This window comes from Lytechinus variegatus, chromosome 2 (assembly GCF_018143015.1).
Source record: "Lytechinus variegatus isolate NC3 chromosome 2, Lvar_3.0, whole genome shotgun sequence".
Classification (NCBI taxonomy): domain Eukaryota; kingdom Metazoa; phylum Echinodermata; class Echinoidea; order Temnopleuroida; family Toxopneustidae; genus Lytechinus; species Lytechinus variegatus.
Window position 1 is genome coordinate 5,709,575 of NC_054741.1, and position 20,426 is coordinate 5,730,000.

The 20,426-nt window shown below is 36.2% G+C and overlaps 1 protein-coding gene across 1 annotated transcript in view; it reads left to right on the forward strand.

Annotated features, from left to right (window-relative positions):
- Window positions 1-20,426, forward strand: part of LOC121407145 — a 51,330-nt gene that overhangs the window by 7,989 nt on the left and 22,915 nt on the right. Inside the window, 22 exon segments of the mRNA XM_041598084.1 lie at window positions 385-1,137; window positions 1,140-1,341; window positions 1,683-1,845; window positions 2,931-3,125; window positions 3,444-3,581; window positions 4,372-4,473; window positions 6,603-6,647; window positions 8,190-8,381; window positions 8,688-8,816; window positions 10,249-10,369; window positions 11,738-11,877; window positions 12,126-12,260; window positions 13,511-13,575; window positions 14,844-14,946; window positions 15,367-15,645; window positions 16,118-16,207; window positions 16,645-16,769; window positions 17,216-17,342; window positions 17,888-17,967; window positions 18,428-18,541; window positions 19,212-19,325; window positions 20,288-20,411. Of these exon segments, the coding sequence (XP_041454018.1) occupies window positions 385-1,137; window positions 1,140-1,341; window positions 1,683-1,845; window positions 2,931-3,125; window positions 3,444-3,581; window positions 4,372-4,473; window positions 6,603-6,647; window positions 8,190-8,381; window positions 8,688-8,816; window positions 10,249-10,369; window positions 11,738-11,877; window positions 12,126-12,260; window positions 13,511-13,575; window positions 14,844-14,946; window positions 15,367-15,645; window positions 16,118-16,207; window positions 16,645-16,769; window positions 17,216-17,342; window positions 17,888-17,967; window positions 18,428-18,541; window positions 19,212-19,325; window positions 20,288-20,411 (3,536 nt within the window).

Here is a 20,426-nt window from a genome sequence, read left to right on the forward strand (position 1 = left end):
ACTCATCTGGCATTGTCATTAGGGGTTCTAATCTGTATAAGCGAATATGGCTAGATATGAGAGCATTGTAATGGAATGTCATTATTGTGATAGCTTGTAGCTTAGGATAAATCACCGTACATTTGAATGCAAAAACAAATTAATTTGTTAAATCCTTTGTCTCGCCTGAATGAAGTTCAGCAGAGACCTAATAATCACTTCCTGGTGGTTTGTTACAAACTGTTGAAAAGTTTTTGTTCAACCTTCTTTTATTTATTTTTTCATCAATTATATATAAGAAGACTGTGATTAATTTTGATCACACTTGGTACTAATCACCCTAGCATAATACCACATGTGTATTCATGAGGATGATAAGGTCAAATATCCCTCTTATGTTCACAGTATCTGAGATAGGAAGTTCTGAAGGAGGTTGCTCCCGACCTGTGACTCCTAGGACGTACACCCCCAAGATCTCCAGTCCTCCTCGGATCAAAGATGTCAAGCAGTCAAGAGTGGAGACATCCCGTCCAGGAACCATACCCTGGAAACCAGGAGGTCATTCAGATCCGATTGATAGGCAGAGTAAGCATGATGATAGCTTGATAGCTTCAGATGCGGATGTTCCTCATGGCATGCCAAAAACAAGAGGATCTTGTTCTTCACAAGGAGAGATCCAGGAAGAGATATTTTCTGATGGTACCTTGAAAGACGCTGAAGGATTGAGGACAGCTCCAGCTACAGGCAGAGGCCGCGGACTAGCAGCTCTTGCAGGGACTAGTGAGGTTGGGCGAACTAGATCACCAAGCCCTTTGTCACCTCCTCCTACAACCTCTCCTCCTTCAAACATTTTGAAGTCGGATAACCTTCAGAGGATGTTGGTCAAATCACCACAACGATCTCCTGTGGATCAAAGGTCACAGTCTCCACAATCATCACAGTCTCCTCAATCGTCTCCATCGTCGATTGTTACTATGTCTTCAAAGAGCCCCTCCCAACCTTCTCCTCCTCCTAGACCAAGGATTCGCACACCCCTTGTGATTGCCAACTCTACCAGACAACCATTCATGAAAGAAGTGAGTGTGAGACCAAAGGAACTATCACCCCAACAGACTACGAGGCCCCGTCAATCTGGGACAAAATCTCCTCCATCTTTCGTGTCCCCGTCCATGATTCTTCAATTCCAAGAAGCCGCAGAAGCATCGGTAGAGGAGTATCTCAGCAGAGCCCATCTTCTTCTGATTGGAATAAAATGACGTCAACCAGCGAACAATCAGAGGCCTCTGAAGGAGAGGTGACTACACCAGTCAAAGCATCATCAACATCCCCTTCTTCCGAACGTGCAAAGATTATTCAAGAAAGGTAGGTTAATTGTCCTCTTTGAATTATAATAATGGTAAATATTATGAAGATGATGATGGTTTTCTTGGCTCTGGAAAATGGACCAATGGAAACATGGAATAAACATGCAGGAGGGGATCACATTCTTGTGAAATCAACACTACATTATCTTTTACCAAGGTCTAAAAATGCATTTATACTTATTGAAAATAGAAGTATATCCTACAGAATTATTGATATTCAGTTGTTTTTTTCATTTAAGCTCCTCCGCTTAATTTTTATCGCAAATGTGCTTGAAGCCATTGCATACTTTAAGTAGTGCATGCCCTTTCAGAGAAACTGATTCAGTCTCTTTTTTTCAGTCTTATAAAACAGTTAAAGTCTGGTAGTCCTGAAGATGGAGCTCATACTGGACTCTCTGTGCATCACCATGGTAACGAGATGGGTGTGGTAGTGCATGGGGAACGCCCTCCTGATCCAATCAGACAGTTGAAGAATGCCCCGTTTCCTGAGGTGATCAAGAAGGTTAGTGAGACTGAGAGATGTTTCATAAATCAGGGTGAAAGAATTTCAGTTGTGACAAGCGCTATTTGTTTCATGAAATGCCTCCCCAGGGACTTTTTCATGAACGTTTTCGCTACCAACAAACAGTCATTATCTGGCGGTTGTCATAGTAGGGAGTTTTAGAATCGGTGGACTAAAACAGCGTCCCAGTCGACTGATCCATTCCATTGCAATTGATCTTCAGATTGAGCTTGAGCAGTTGAAATGTCACTTACTTGCATGTCATCTATGATTAGGACAACTGCAAAATGAAGATGGCACGGTTCTGAATTCTGATATTCAGCGAGGGCATGTGTAATACCTTGGAATGAATGATCTTGTACCTGGTTGGTGTTTCATAAAGCTGTTCGTAAGATACGGATGACTTAACGCACGACTGGTGATCCTTGTGCTAAATGATTTCCCTGTATAATTGATTTATGACCTAAGAACATGTTGCAGTAGTGTGTAAAGTTGTGCCTTTACAAATAGCTTTATGAAATACCCACCAGTTCACCTTGTTGACATACAGTCCTGAAACTCCCTGACAGTTTTCAGAGGCCAGTGCTCCTCTGCCAATCAACAATGTTGATTGTATTCAGTGCTAATAGTTGTTGGCTAACAAATGTTGCTCTAGAATGGTTATCAAATGGGTATCAAAATCCCTGCATTCTGATTGGTCAATCTTTGTGCATTTGATTATTCAGGGCAGATGATCACTATCACATATTTCTTTATTATAGCCATTGAGAACATTCATAAGTCTGGTAATTTTTATGTCATCACACATGAATAATTTTGTGAAGTGTTGTGCAATATTGCTCATGGATTTATAATAGTTTTGTTTAGACAATGTTAGTTTATATTTTTGATCATTTTAAGAATATCAGAAAATGGGAGATCATATATTTTCTCTTTGCATGTATATGTTCCGGGAATTCAGAAAATATGAGACCATATAAAAACAGATTCATACATGTACCAGTTATGCTACATGTAAACTTAACCTGTAGATATTATACAGTATAATATAGAATAGTACTTGTATTTTTTTGTGAATCATGCAGCAATATGAGAGAGAAAAGACTCACCTAAACATTAATCTTCTTGAGGCCTATGCTTGGCCAGCAGTACTGAGGGGTCGTGACCTCGTTGGTATAGCACCGAGAGACATAGCTACTAACAGTCTGGCGTTCATTCTACCGATCATTACTCAGCTGCTGCGATCATCTACATATGCTGACCTACCACCCGGAAATGGGGTTAGTATATAAACCATTAAATAATGCATGAGGCTAAAATGCAAGTGTAAGAATAAGAGTGTAATCATGAAAATATAATCCATGTTAGTTGATTGTGACTCAATGTTCGTAGAAATTTGTATATATCTTTCATCTGTTTTTGTACCTGCTGAAAGCACCTAAACACCATTAGTAAATAATTTTTTGATAAACTATGATTTGTTTGATTACCATCATGTGTCATGTGGTTATTTTTTTTCTCTCTCTGAAATGATACAGCATACTCTAAAATCACATAGTTCACTCCATTTTGAATGAGTAAATATTCTTTTCTTCCAGCCTCTAGTGTTGATTCTATGTACATCTTGGGAGCATGCAGAGACAGTATGTGAACTGTGTGAGAAGTATGTCAGAGCTGCTAGCAAGTCAATCAACACCATCTTCCTGTACGGGGGTAACAATGAAAAACAGCAAGAGGTTTGTATTCAACCTTATTTCTCCAGCATTGGTTTTTTAGATGTTTATTGTCTCGCCTGCATAGCAGAGAGAGACTATAGGCACCGCTTGACTTTCAAGTCACATGACCAAGTTCAAAGGTCATTTTGGGTCAGTGAACTTAGATTATGTTGGGGGAATCAAAGCGAAATCTTAACCAAGGTTAATGGTTTTTTTTAATGTTATAACTCTGACAGTATATGGATCTAGTTCATGAAATTCAACAATCAAGTAATCAAGCATCAGTGGACATCCTGCGTGAGTTTCAGGTTTCATGACCAAGGTCAGTGAACTGTGGCCGTGTTTGGGGTACTTGTTGAATTCCCGTCATAACTTGTTTATGGATCTAGTTCATGAAATGTGGACAAGTATCGAGTATCACTGATCATCTTGCACGATTCTTCGGTCACATGATCAAGGTCAAACGTCATTTAGGGTTAATGAACATAGTATTTTATTGTCATACGAATGGTGTTTTTTGTAAATGATTATTCTTTAGTATTTTTCAAAGTCAGCACTGGTGCTGTATTGAATTGCGTAATGCAGTTGAGAGGCGCTCCACTTGTTTAAGTCTGTACACTGTTTCATTTCACAAGCTATGGTAATTTTGCCATTATTGTAAGTTCCATTGAGACTGATTGTGATTGGCTGCCAAGCCCTGTTTCTCTGGTAGTTGCCATAATGGCAAAGTTACAAAAGTCATAACTCTTTATGAATTGGGCCCATGCTTGCATTGTTTTAGCTAGATAAAGAGTTTGTTCTTGTTCTAAAGGTCCAGCTGGTGAATGGATGTCAGATCTTAATATCAACCTTACCATGTGTGCTGAAGATGAAAGAAAGGAACCTCACAAACTTCAACAGACTCAGTCATGTGGTATGTATTCTTTTATGATCAAGATTCAATGTGTTTAATTGGCCATGCAAAGGCATAAAGAGTTCATTTCAATCTACTGTAGTCAGAGATAAATAAATCCTAACCTCAAACTTGATCCTGATTAATCCCAATTCCTATTCTCACTTAAAACTGAAGCAACATCCAATAAATCCAGGATCTTTTTCATGAATGCACAATTTCTATAACAATTTTACTATCAGCCAATCAAATTGAATCCTTTCAGTAGCTTTTAACTGTATGTTCAAATTTGTTATTATAACAAGTTTTATGAAATGGGGGCCCCTGATCTTGTGAACCTTCAGAATGTAACTTAAAGGGGAAGTTCACCCTGACAAAAAGTTTATTCCAAAAATAGCAGAAAAAATAATAAAAAATATTGCCGAAGGTTTGAGAAAAATTCATCAAATAATTAAAAAGTAATTAGAATTTCAATTATTTGATTTGTGACGTCATATGCGAGCAGTATTCCTACATAGCGAATGGTAAAAAATCAATGAAATGTCATTTTCTCAGAAAATTGAAAATGGTTTTCACTGTACCTTTTGTATATCAATAGACAAATTACTTCACACCCGATCATGAATAGCAAACAAAATTAAGTCATCAGGAACCATACAAAATTTGAAATTCATGCATTTTATATTACATAACACATGGGGCAGCTGCTCGTTTATGACGTCACAAATCCAAAACTTTGAACTCTGATAACTTTCTTACTCTTTAACGGATTTTCCTCAAATCTTCACCAATATTTTAAAATATTTTTTCTGCTATTTTTACACCAAAGTTTTCTTCAGGGTGAACTTCCCCTTTAAGAGCAATTGTTGCAGGGGTAAGTAGGGGCTGTAGATTTGATTCAGTAGGTTTCATGTCATTATGCAATCCAACCTAAAACCAGACCTCCAACTTTGACTTTCATTTAATCAAAATCCTTATCCTCACATCAATCTGTATTGAATGTAATTAAATGCTTTTTTCATTAAGTTAACATGGAAGCAGTTATTGCTGGGAAACGATTGCATGCTGAAATAATTTCTTGAAGTTTTATGGCACAGTTTCCGGAAGTTCAGTGACATGGTATATTAAAGTTGGAATGATTTCTTAAAGTGACACTAAATTGGGATGTTAAGGGGGTGGGGGGGGGTCGGACTGTTTCGGAACATAAATGACTTTATCACTTAACCCTATCTAGGCCGGGGTATTTTGGGAGTTCATATGGCCGGGGGGGGCCTCCCAGGCCCCCCCTAAGATCTCGGCCGTCGACCGCGCGATCGCGCCGAAAATTGGCACGCGGGTTGCCTGGGATATAATCTACAAGATCGTATAGTAATTTATTTCATGCGAATTGCTATTACGTGATTATGCTAATTTATGCGTAATTAGTATGCGAAATCATACTTTTTCCTCTAACTCCCTAAATAAACCTCCAAATTTACTAATTTTTGGTATAGAAACTCTTTGTGCTGTTCTTAGCAAGTGTAAATGAAAAAAATTGCAATATCAAATAATTTTCTTATGTATTATATTGTTTTTTGCAATTTCTTATGTATTTCTTTGTTTTTTTACCTTTTGTTTTTCATTGTTTTTTCAATGAAATTTGTTGGGGACTCTTCTGTGATCATAAAAAGCATAAAATAATTACATTTAGACCAGCAAAACTAAAAATAATCATGCATTTATGAATTTTGGTTGAAAACACAATTTGCATTGACTTTGTACACGAAATCACGTTTTTGAGCAATTTTTGGTCTGACGTGCACTTACATAATGTTGCGTAATTTCGAAACCACATACCCGGATTACGCAAAATTGGTCTCAAAAGTTGCGCAAGACTTGAAAGTAAAAAGCCAGCGAGCGGCGCGGTCAAAAAAATTCGCGCGGCGAAAATATCGCACAATTTGTTGAGGGGGGGCCTCCGAGGCCCCCCCCCGCCTAGATAGGGTTAAGGCTGTTGGAGGTATCATCTATTTTCAATATTACATTCACTGATGGCATGAAGAAATGTAGTACCAGTTTGTGTCTTGCGAAATAACCAAATCTTATTGGTAATTCATCAGGAGAAATGAAATAATTTTCATATTCATTTTGATCATTTGATTTCACTGTAGGTATTTGATGAGGCAAACATACTCTTCCGGGATTTCTTAGATGAGGTAAGTTCTCTTTCTCACCTGCATTGGACATTGAACCACAATGTCTAGGGTTCAAATCCCACCCAAGCACTCATTTCCTTGGGCATGGCATCAATCAACACTTGCTACTCTCCACCCAGATGTAGTAAATGGGTACCCATCAGGAAGGAATTCCTTGAATGCTTTAGCATCTGATCAGGGTAGCCATGCTAAAGCCGTGCTAATAAAAGCAATGCTTAAAATCACTGGGCGTTGTGGCATGCGCCTGTAATCCAAGCTATGTGGGGAAGTTACAAATTGATGCAGAGGTTCGAGGTTCGAGCCCTGGCACGTCTTTCGGATGGTGACGTTAAAGGTTGGTCCCAGCCGTAAATAATCATATCTGATTGATACACGTCTGACAAAACTCAAATACACACACACACACACACAATTGTTTTGATAAAGTGCTAAATGAGTGGTGCATATAATTTTCATTGTTATTGTTGCAGAAGCAAGAATTTGCCACTTTTCCCACAGCAATGGCATTGGCAACATCACAGTCTTAAACTGAGCCCCCACATGATCTGCTCATGCAAGCACTTTGTGATTTGTGTGTACAGTGTATGTGGGGATCTGTCCGCTGAAATGACCGGAGCATCGCATAAATTCTGGTGGTTGAGAAGTGATTATTTGGATGGGTTTGCTATAAAGTTGCCAGATAATGATAGCTGAATATCAGATATAGTTATCTTTAAGGAGGTTAGACAATATAAGACAGTTGTTGAATTAATATTATGCCAATTGTACTAAAGCTATCATTACTCATCTCAATACTTAAATTGCAATATTCACAAAATGCATGAGGGCATCAGTTGATTTTCCCTCATGACAGCTAAAATTGCTTTAAAATTAATAAAGTTTAATGGTTTGGGGTGACCATATTTTCTAAAGTTTCCTCAAGATCTGCCACAAACAATATTCAAGACAGCTTATGTAATTTGCTTTATACAGCAGAATATTGAGAAGTGCTTTTACAGCATTTAGTGTTTGTTGAACAAAATAGTAGTCCTTGAAATAAAAGGAATAGCCCCCAAATACAGCAGTCAACCCAATTGCGGACAGTTGACCCAATGTGGACAATCAACCCAATGTGGACAATGGACCCAATGTGGACAATGGACCCAATGTGGACAGTTGACCCAATGTGGACAGTTGACCCAATGTGGACAGTTGACCCAATGTGGACAATCAACCCAATGTGGACAATGGACCCAATGTGGACAGTTGACCCAATGTGGACAATGGACCCAATGTGGACAATGGACCCAATGTGGACAGTTGACCCGATGTGGACAGTTGACCCAATGTGGACAATCAACCCAATGTGGACAGTTGACCCAATGTGGAGAATGGACCCAATGTGGACAATGGACCCAATGTGGACAGTTGACCCAATGTGGACAGTTGACCCAATGTGGACAATCAACCCAATGTGGACAGTTGACCAAATGTGGACAATCGACCCATTGTGGACTAAAAAAATAACAAATTGTTTCCTACCCATCTTAATTATAATTCCAGGTGAAGACGATGATGCAGGAGTTCCTCAGCGTTCTACGGGTTGACCAGAGACGGTCAGCTCCAAGGCAACTACTCATCTTCTCTAATGAATGGACATCAGCTATCGGTTCCTTCCTAAGGACGTATATGACCAATCAACTCGTAGTCATCACTCACAAGATGGAGGCAGCTGTCTATGCCAGGGTTCGGCAGGTGAAAACAGAAAGAAAAATGTTGATTTATTTCTCTCCACATGTCCATAGAATAAACCATAATATTCAAATAAAGTTGAGAAGAAAAATATGATTGTATTTCCTTTAGAAAAAAAATTATCTCTGTATATCTCTATATTTCCTAAACTTCCATAAGTATAGGCAATTGGATGTATTTAATTTCAGGTAACACGAATTCCTTTTTCGTTGGAAATTCCTTGTTTTTGCCATTCTAATTCTACCTTTAGTCGCTCAAGGTTGGCAGCTCTGCTCACGTATCTTTATGTAGTATATTTGTTGTTTTTAGAACATAGAGTTGTTAGATACCACCCAACGAACCCAGATCTTATTGGGTAAGCTACAATCAGGAATGCTCAAGGGAACCAAATCAATCATCTTCACTAATCATCGCAAGACAGCTGTAGAACTTATGAAGGTAAGTTCACTGTCGCAGTCATTCTTATGCAACAAAAGGCACACCTGTCTGTGATTTCAGGGAGATCAGGGTCCTGTTTCATGAAGAAAAATGCACAGTTTTTATAACAAATAGACTATCAGCCAATCAGATTTGTTATCACAACAAGTTTTATGAAACAGACCCAAGGAAATAGTGTTCCCAGTATCATATCACAATGGGCTATGATTTCTTTTTGTTATATATGCTACACAATATGTTTTTATGTATGTGATAATGTTTTTAAGTGTGTGTGTGTGGGTTTGTGTTGGGAGTGTTTACAAAAGACTGTACAGAACTTCATTGAATTATTCTCAAACAGCTGAAACTGCTAATCAAATTTGAAAAGTGAGAGAACTCTTTGGAAAGTACACGAAATACCTTTAATATACATTATAGCTGCAAGTCTGGTCTCTAAATGTGCATTATGGTTGAAAAGAAGAAGCATTGAAACACTGCCTCGACTACTTTGCACTTTGCAGAGGTATGATATGTCATTTTGTCAGATGATCAAATTCTCTTGTTGCTACTTACTCTATTTTGTCAATTTACATTGTTGCCTCACTGTACAGGGGTATGAAAGCAAGTGATACAAACTATCTCAGAAAACAAGGTGGTTTTCTTGTATCTTTATTTTTGAAATATTTATTTCAAATGCCTAACAATACAAAAATAATCATACATGTACATTCCTCCCCCTTGGCAAGAAAACATACATTGATGTAAGATGCATTGAAATTATGGAAACTGAAACTTAAATGAATAAAAATAATATGAAGATTATATTCATGAATATCATCAAAAAGATATCCTGTGTCTTTACAAGCTTATATAATTCATCAGAAATATGTCTGATTATTTATTCGAAGGCGTTTATAATAATAATAATAATTAACATTTATATAGCGCTTAATACAACAGTTTCTAAGCGCATTGGAAAGAGAAAAAAGAAGTAGCAAAATACAGTGAGAGAGAACAGGAAATGGAATTAAGAGGACTGCTTAATGAGGTAAGATTTGAGGAGTGTTTTGAAAGATTCGACAGTGGATGCATTACGGATGGAGATGGGGAGATTGTTCCAGAGTTTAGGGGCAAGAGCAGAAAAAGCACGATCTCCATAACGGGTAAAAGTGCGGGGTCCTAGAGATAGTCGAAGGTGAGCAGTAGAAGAAGATTGGAGACGTTGAGTTGCAAAGGATGAGGGACAGAGAGAGATAAGATTTTAAGGTAGGATGGGGCGAGACCATGGATGATTTTATAGACGAGGAGAAGGAGCTTGAAAATAATTCTATTATGAACCTAAAATAATTCTATTATGAACCTTATGTTTATGAAAAGAAATTCCACCTAACTGGCAAGCAAAAACAAACTGGAGATGAAATAAACGTTTTTTTCTCCTTGCTGATGAATGTAGATCCTGACAACAGCATCCTTCTACACCCTGCTAGCCACCGATGACATGCCTAGTGATAACATTGAAAGAATCAAGAAAGAATGGTACACTCATCATAGAGCTGATTCTATCCCTATCCTAGGTGAGTTCAAATCTTGAGAGAGGGTTTGTCAATATCCTGGGGGGTCGGCATAGGGAATACATGAGTGCGACAGGCGATTTCACTTTCCTGACTGCCCAAATCTCCCCTTAAACTAGTTTGCCAAAATGCATGCTTTTGGGCGACCGTTCTTTCTAGAGACGCCCCCAGATCTGTCACAAACAACATTCAATATATTATAAATATGGCAGGATAATGATATTTGCTTTTATTCCATAATTGCTTGTTGCCCTTAGAGGTAAAACACAGTAGTTGCAGCAAACAATTATTTCATGAGAAAGTCTTTTAAATCAAGGTTAATTGTCAAAATATTATCATTCATCTTGATCTGATACGTAAATGTAAACTTATCTTACTAAAATCATGAAATCTTAGCTCAAAATCGATAATTCTGATGATCACTAACACAGAAAAGCATATGTGGGACAGTGTATTAACATTGCTTAGAAAAATACCTGACATTTGATGGAATTCCATGCTTATTTTACTAATTTCTCAGCAATTACGCATTTTCTTTGGTTCATTTCTCATCAGTTATTTATTGTCTTCCAGAGCTATTCGGCACATATTTTGTATTTATACATGCTAACACTCTGGTGGTAATTTCATTGGATTCTGTTCGAACTCATTTTGAGACTGTTACAACAACTGGTATTTATCTTTGAAAGTAGCCATTAAAATGACTGAAATAGCCCCCCAAATTATGCAGTTGCCCCAATGTGGAAAAAAGTAAGAAATACAAATTATTTTCTTCAATGTAGTGTGTGTTTCATGAAGCTATTCTAAGGTTTTATCCCTATGTAATTGACTTTGCACCTAGGAAGATGTTACAGTTATGCGTAAAAATGTCATTTGGAACTGGAAAACTTCACTCCTTTGAAATGTCAGTTGTTGTTAGACTTCTATTATAAGATTATTGAATGTGGAGCATGATCACAATATGGTGAATCTAAGAAAAGATTTTCATTTATAATAGGCAGAATAACATTTTATGTCAATGGGTAATTAAAGAATAATTCATTGAATGATTGCTACTCACCATATATTAAGCTTTGGGGGTCCTTTTTCTAAAAAAAAAAGAAAAGAAAATTGGGGACTCCTTTTCTTGATTGAAATAAATTGATCCCACTATAGTCATAGAGCTATGTGAGTAGAGTATAGTCCAATGACCAGGGGTGGTATTCTGAGATACATTTTATCTCAGATAAAATTAAATATTTTATAGATAAAATGACCTCAGAATACCGCCACAGCTGTGCGAGTCCAGCTTACTACTGCAAAGCTACAAATCCCCTGATAGAGATGTCTAATGATTCTTTTTCATAAAAAAATATTTTTGTTTATATGCAGTGATGACTGATGGTGCAATCAATGATATTGAGATCACAGATGCTATGCAGATCATTCACTATGATTTCCCTTCTAACAAGGCTCATTATGGGAAGAGAATGGCCTGTATGATGAGACACTTTGAGTCTCAACTAAAACAGGTTAGTCATCAATACTTTGTTAACCCATTACCTGCTGGAACCATGGGAATACCTATGGAATATATTATTCTGAATTATTATTGTTGTTGTCGTCATTTTGAAACCATCCTAACCCATACCCCTTGCAAGTGAATCCTGTTTTGTATGTGACATGGACTATCATTAACATTAAGTTGCATTTAAGGATATATGCAGTGTATATGACAAACCCACTACTTTGTAATTTCTTTGTAATCTTGTTGATACAGAAGAAGAATTCCAGCTGCCAGTCTCTCAGCTTTGTGAGTCCAGACAGCATTCATGTCTTGGCTCATATGTCTGATATTCTCTTCCGTTCTGGGCAACCTCTCCCTCCTACGGTCACTCAAGAACAGGTTGAACAGGTAAAACAAAAACAATTTTTAAAAAAATATAAATTGATGATAAGGTCTCCTTCAATAATTGGCAGTATGAGATTTGGTGATCTGTTGAAATGAATAATTAATGTTAGGAATAAGTGTTGACTACTGACCATTCATTGACTGATGCATGTTATTCTTTATCTCAGAACTTACCTGGAAGGCCACACCTCACCATCATAGATCTACAATGATATAGAGTCGATATAGAGTCGATCTTGGTTCACAGATTTTCTTGTGAAATCAGTGTTAACTGCAACTTCTTTCATTTATTTTAATGCCTATATGCACATAATATCTAAAACATAATTTCATTGATGACGATGCAGTACTACACATCCTGTGTTAAAGATCTGCCCAATGTAGTTTTGTGTTACAGCATTGGAAATGCATGAGGCCAAGGAGGGATTTCAGCCTCATGACAGCCCAAACCCCTAAAATTCTAAAAATTGAATGCTTTTAAAGGGGAAGTTCACCCTGAAGAAAACTTTGTTGCAAAAATAGCAGAAAAAATGGTAAAAAATATTAGTGAAGGTTTGAGGAAAATCCGTTAAAGAGTAAGAAAGTTATTAGAGTTCAAAGTTTTGCATTTGTGACGTCATAAACGAGCAGCTGCCCCATGTGTTATGTAATATAAAATGCATTAATTTCAAATTTTGCATGGTTCCTGATGACTTAATTTTCTTTTCTATTCATGGTCGGGTGTGAAATGATTTGTCTATTGATATACAAAAGGTACAGCGAAAACCATTATCAATTTTCTGAGAAAATGACATTTCATTGATTTTTTACCATTTGCTATGTAGGAATGCTGCTCGCATATGACGTCACAAATCAAATAATTGAAATTCTAATAACTTTTTAATTATTTTATGAATTTTTCTCAAACCTTCGGCAATATTTTTAATTATTTTTTCTGCTATTTTTACAATAAAGTTTTTGTCAGAGTGAACTTCCCCTTTAAGCAACCATTTTTTTCAAGAGTCACCCCAAGATCTGCCACAAGAAATATGCAAAAATATTTAGAAAACCAAGTTTCTACATACACCAGATTAACTAAATTTTGCATTTCTCAATGGGAAATTTCTTTGAAAAATTATTAAAAAAAAAAATAAAATTTCCTATCCTGATGCGAATATTGGGCATGCAGCCTAAGTGCAATTTTTAGGGTCACATTTGAATCTTTGTGAAACCCAACCTGAGGTTCACTCTTTTCTGTGTTATTGTGTAAACAGGTTAAAGAAGAACATCGGAAGAACAAACCTCTCTGTGTACATCTTAAAAGTTTTGGCGTTTGTAGGTAAGATAAATGTTAACTAATAGAGCTTAAGTTTTCATGTCATTTATTTTATTCTATGGGTGGCTTTCTTATATCTATGATTTAGTTAACTTGATAACTTAGATCACACTTTTATGGAGTGCCAGTTATTTACTAATTCTCCAATTAAACATTATTCTGATCCTTCTGCAAAAAAAGGTGAGAAATGAAATAAGAAGAATAGGAAAATAATGAATTGATGAATGAATAGATACATTACATTCGCCACAGATATGGAAAAATTAGTATGAAGCCCAACATTCCATAGGAGTGTGGTTCAAAATTCTAGTTTAGACTCTGGTTAAACCTAGGTTTCATTATCAGAATACCACCCTGTGTGTCAATCATATAATGTTTTTTTGCGTGTCTTTAGTATCACTGCTAAGGTGTTTTTTTCAGTCTGTTTTGTGGATCGTGCAAGGTTATTTGTACATCTTCTTAGGAAACTTATCAAACCTGTATGCAGCATTTTTAAGCAGTAATCCTGCAATAGAGATGCAATATATCTCTTCACAAATGTGTTTTTCTGCATTTCCCATTTACTTTGTTTCTGATGAAATGTAAATATTGGCAATAAAAAGTTGCTTGTAGTATTCCAACGGGGATAGCTGCTGCTCAGACATTTTGACAAGGTGCATCATCATTCAGGTTTGGATATGCAATTTCATTTCAATTCAACTCCAGTTGTAAAGTAAAAATATGTATGAAGACTAGCAATATTTTTTAGTAGGTTCAATAAGTTTGAAACAATAATTACATAATGAATGATTAGGTTTCATTCTGATTGTTAGTCTGGATTCTTAAAGAATTTGTTTTTTATAGTGACAGAAGGAGTGCATGCTCATATTAGTTATATTTATCAATTTTGAATGTAACTGGCCAGTACTATTTTAAGTCTGGGTGCTTTTAATCTTGTGTAATATTTCAGAAAATGATGAACAATGCAACCAGAATTGAATTGAATTAAGATTGAATCAAAACGATTAGAAGTGTATCAAACAATATAGCAAGATCCACAAAATAAACTGGGGAAGAACTTCTAAAAAAATGGAATGAAATCTCTTTGTCTGCTGTTATTTCATTTAGAACATGTTTAAATTGTAATCTTGCATTTAATATATCAGTTTCCAATTAACTTTTAATGAGAAATTTGTGCAATAAACTGCTATGGAAAAAAAAATTACTTCGGGAGTTGAATGAAATCGATTTAACTTGATTGATGACGTTACCTTTCATGATGTAATTATTAGGAGTAGGATGCCTTGTGGAGACCGTCATCAAATCTTCTCAGATGTAGATGAGCCTGGGATCAACCCACGTTACATAGCCCTTCCCAAACAAGGCACAGTCAAGGTACAATGTCGCATTCTATTCATTAAGTTCCTTATTCTGTGATAGGAAAAAGCAGAAGAATTTCAGGTTTACAGAAAAGACTCTTTTAAATCAAGCATAAACATGAGAAGAATTAAGAGAAGATGAAGAGGAGAACATCTCTCTTATAATATCAATGTTAGCATTATCGTTAAGTACAAAATCGTGCATTTTAAAAAAAATGAAAATTTATATTGATTTTCTTTGAAAAATGTACTAATCCAACCCTGAAATCATTAATGAAGAATTTAGGAAAAAATTTTCCTTGACTACAAAAAAAAGACTTATTAACTTATCTTACAGCATTATTCGTAGAAATTCAATACATACAATTTCTACCCTTTTTCTTAATGTTCTTTTTTGCTACTAATTATTGCTGCTTTTTTCCATCAAAATTTTTAGTTGATTGTGACATTTGTAGTGAATGCTTCCCACTACTATGCCCGTCTGCTGGCCCATCGGCATTCTCCTGATCACAAGGTTGTTTCCATGACAGCGGACTATGTCAAGTTGACCATTGACCTTCAGAAGTGGTACACTGACCCAGTCAATATCATAGGTCAACGACCTCTTCAGAAGGACGATGTTTGTGGTTTCAAGGATCATGCAGGATGTTATTTGAGAGTTAAAGTACTAGCCTTTGTTACCAAGGAAACCGTCGACTCGCCTGGCATTGCCGAGGTAAGGCTCTTCTTCTGTACTCATTTTTTATTTGACATCCGAGGGGCCGTTTCATATCGCTGATTGGTGATCATTTTTTTTTGTGTTACATGAAATTCCCCAAATTTTTGCTACTTTAGCATATTGATAATGAACTTTCTATAATTGTATCAAATCTTGCTCGTAAAAAGAATTTGCATTCAAATGTCTATTGACAAGAAGATTTTATTAAAGTCTGTAGATGATAGAATACAAGTAATTGAAAATTTGGGACCGGGCTTCCCCTTTAAGCATTTCGAAAAGGGTTACTGAGAATATTTCATCAAAGAAATGTATGATGACTAATTCTTAGCACCAATTTTGTGAACAGTGAGGACCATGGGCATTGCACCAGGATAAATATTCTGTAGTGAGTGCCATTAGCTCTTTAGTGCTCAGATATCAGACATTATAAATACTAAATTAAGACTACCATCTTTTTTGTTCTTGACAGGTTTACTTTGTTGACCAAGGAGGTAGAGACAAGGTTCAGATTGACAAGTTACTCAAGCTGCCTGACCATCTATGCCAAATCAAGTTTCAGGTATAGGGTCCAAGAAAAAGGATCAAAAGAGTGCGGCCCCACCCCCTTTTAATACAACCTGCTATCCTTATCTGAAGAAAAACTGGCATAAAAACATTGATTGACAATAATTTATAGGAGATGATATAGCATATTACGTAGTGTAAAGTGATGCACATGACATTAGGGTTGATTTTAAATGTTTGTACATGGTTTGCCTTATACTTACAGTTATGCTTAATTCAACAATTCAATTCTTTCTTATAAGATACAGGGTTGTTATGTTATTTATATGGGGAAATGTTTATTTGAATGTCGAAAAAAAATTATATTCCATATATTCAAACTCTAAAAATTAATGATTTATCTACATTTTAGCCAAATTCTGTGCCTATCATCCTTATGCGTGAAAAAGTAGAATTGATGAAACAAAAATTTGTAATATAATTTTATTTCAGGCTGTTGAGGTATTTGTAAGCCGTGTGAAGCCCACAGACAAGGATTACTCATGGAATCCACGAGCAGATTATTTCATGACTGATTTCTTGAGTAACAAGGAACTAGATGGCAAGATCGTCCTCACGTAGGCAGAATCACAAATGCTTTAACTTATTATCCCTACTCCTTTTATATTCTACAAAAATCACATATTACTGTTATAAACTCTTCTGATCATAATACACAAGGTACATTGTAAATCATTGTCAAATATTATATGGATGAAATGTGTCAACTTTGCACTGTTTATATAGATTTTGTGATTACTTTCAAATGGCTTCAGTGGAATTTTTCTTTCTTTTTTTTTACCATACATGAAATTGATCAGCTTGAAAATAAGATATGAAAAGTTTGGGTTTTCTTTATCATATCCAAATGAATGCAATTAAAAAATGTTTCCCTTTTTTAACAGGTATTTAAATTGCTGGAATCGCATTTTAAAGCAATGTTCCTATCTGAGAAACAGTTCTTGTATACATTTGTACCGTCCATTGATTTACGAGCAGTTGTATTTATTTTATTTTTGTATAGCCTTGGTAACAGTCTGTGGTTGGATCCATTAGTTGAACGATGCCATCTTCCTGAAACCAAGCATACTGTTGAGGTTCATACAAGAAGAGAGATGCTCAAGCAAGGCTTTGCTGTAGATAATCCAAATGTAAGTACTACTCTCCAACCAGGTGTAGTAAATGGGTACCCAGTAGGAAGGAATCCTGCAAATGCTCAAGCACCTGATCAGAATAACCGTGCTAAAGCCGGGGTAGTAGTATGCTACACTTACAATCATTGTAGTAAGCGCAATATGAATGCTACATATTAGTGGTAGTAGTATTTTCTTGTTAAAGACCTGCCAAGCAGTACAATATTTCCTTATTTTGATACAATTTTCTGTAGAAATTATACTCATTTTGTCTTTTTTAGAGTTTCCATAGTATTTCTACTTTATACGGCAGTCCGTAGTATGTGTAGCACTAGGATGATAGCACTCTTGTAGCTTCCACGTGCATATTTTGTATGCATTTTATGCTATGCGATATCATTACCAGCTAGCTCTGCCAGAGTTTTTTTGGAGAATACAGCGTGGTGGCACTCCGCATAGTCTGCTGTATCCGAACTGGTGGGTCACTAGTGATAATATTTCAGTAACTATATTGATTCTAACAAAACATTGCACATGTTTTTTTTTTCATTCATATTTTTCAGCATATCAGCAAACTTCAGGAGTTATGTAAGGGGAAACTGCAATTACCCAAGGATACCCCATTAACACAAGTTAATAAAAGGTGGGCAATAAGATCTACAATGTGTGTGGTATCAAGTCAAATGTACTTGTATATAAGTTGGCCATGTATCGTTGGCGGTAAATTATGCATTGGTTGCTGGTTGGGGTTTATTTATTTTGGGTTTATTTTTTATTCTAAGGGTGTTAAAAGTCTTGCTAACCTTTGCTTTAACCTTTGTTTAAGGAATTCATTTCCATGGAGACCCGTTTTCTTTTTTCTCTGAAAATTTGAATATTTTAGCATTATGTCTATCTGTGCATGCTAAAACTAAATCCATCATATGATGTAGAAAATTATAGTAATAGAAGGGTTTTATATTGCGCACATACCAAATGTGTTAGGTGCCAAAGGCACTCCTGTAATTCCCTGGCTAAGCTGGACTACCTATATAGACCACCTGCCTTAAAAAGCAATTATATTGTGTGTAAGCAATCTTAATACTATATTTTTGCTTTCTCAGTGTGAAGCTGCCAGCTCCTGCTCGTCTGAGTGAAGATGCACCCAATCAGGTTTATCTATCAGCTATAGAGAACCCTCATCACATCTATGTACAACCAGTCAAATCAAATTATAGGTATTGTAGTATCATGGCTTTAATGTGACGTTGGGCAGTTTTGCAGCAATCACAAATTTCATGGAGGGGGTGTCTGTTGGTTGCTTTGTGATTGACGGTGAACGGGAATGTTGATGATGATGTTTTTATTTGATTTCTAAGGAAGGATGAATGCTCGTAAGCTAGGAACCAGAGGACTGAAGGCTTGAAATCCTCTCCAAAGGACCTGGGCTATGTAACACAAAGATTAGCGATCAATAGCTAAATCGACTGACCATTTACGTTCAGTGTTTCAAATGCATTCGACCAGGAACTAAGCAGAAGTGTTCTTTCATATTTGCTAAGCTTTGTGTTCCAGGCCCCTGGATAGACGCTGTATCAAATGGTACTAGTGAGCCATGTCGCAATAAAATCGGGGATTGCAATATAACCGCTCTATTGATTGAGCTATTAGACCTTGGCGCCCATGGCAGAAAGATTTGCTTTTAAACACAACTCAAGAATCCAACCTCAAATCCCTCATGTATGCCCATTTCATTTCTTGCATTTTGGGTTGTGTATGATCATAACTATTCCTGCAATGGGTGCCTTCTCTGATAATTGCCAGTTTCTTGTAATCTGTACGGGGCTGATTTAATTTGTGAAACATCGATGTGGCAATGTTGTGATATTTATCTATTCTTCTTCTCAGGTTAGAGAACCTGATGCAGAATCTTAATCACAAGATGGCTGACTATGAACCAACAGGAGAATGTCAAGTAGCTAAAGGAGAGCTGTGCATTGCAAAATGTGGCATTGATGACAGGTAAAAACCATATTCTGCTCTTATTTGAATTATGGTCTATATTTGTGGTTTAACTATGAAGAGCCAATTGTGAAACGATTCAACCTCTACTTAGAGTAATAATAATAATAATAATAATAATAATAGCGGCATATTTACCCAGGGTGGCCACTTCAGTTCCGAAAACTGTTCTCCCAGCGGGCCCTGCTATTATTACCCCGGCTTTAGCACGGCTACCTTGATCTGGCGCTCGAGCATTTGAGGAATTTCTTCCTACCGGGTACCCATTCACCTCATCTGGGTAGAGGTTGAATTGAAGCATTTTGCTTTCCAATCATTCACAACTATGTGGGATAATAACTGAAATAGTTTTCTTTACCATTCATGCAAGGGAAAAGAACACAATTAACATATATGCATACATTGTTAAGAAATATTGGCATTTTGGGCTTCTAATAGTTTTAGGCCTGAATGAGACTCTGGTCTAAATTAAACCATTCTTTGGAATACAGGCCACTGATTTTACATTATCACAGTTAGGCTTGAAAATTAATTGGATACATTCCCGACAAGTTCTTGGCCATTGATTATATGATAATTTTAATGAAATATTTTTTTTAATTATTATTTGCATTATTCCTGAACAAAATCCTCATTGTTAGCTGAGTCACTATTATAACTTTCAAAGTGTCTTTTGTTTTCTGTACAATTTTTAGTACTTAAAGCAAATTTGTTTTTTTTCTTCAAAGGAATATTTCAAAGTTTCAAAAAGTGATGACATATTGTGATTGATAAAACGATATATCTTATCGTATATGATAAAATAAGATAAAATAAGATAAAATAAATAAAATTTATATTTCATTGTTTTGAAACTTTGTTGTGTTTAGTTTGGGCGATAAAAAGAAGCGGAAAATTGATTCATGTAGCTTATTACAAGCCCAACATCTACATAGAATATTTTACTTATCTTTCGTAACCAGATGGTATCGTGGTCGCGTGGTGGATGAGAAAGATGATGAGAGGGATATCTTCTTCATAGATCATGGTGATATGGAATTCATTCACAAGGATTATGTTTGTCCTTTACCTCAAGAATTCACCGATGTAAGTGATACCTCT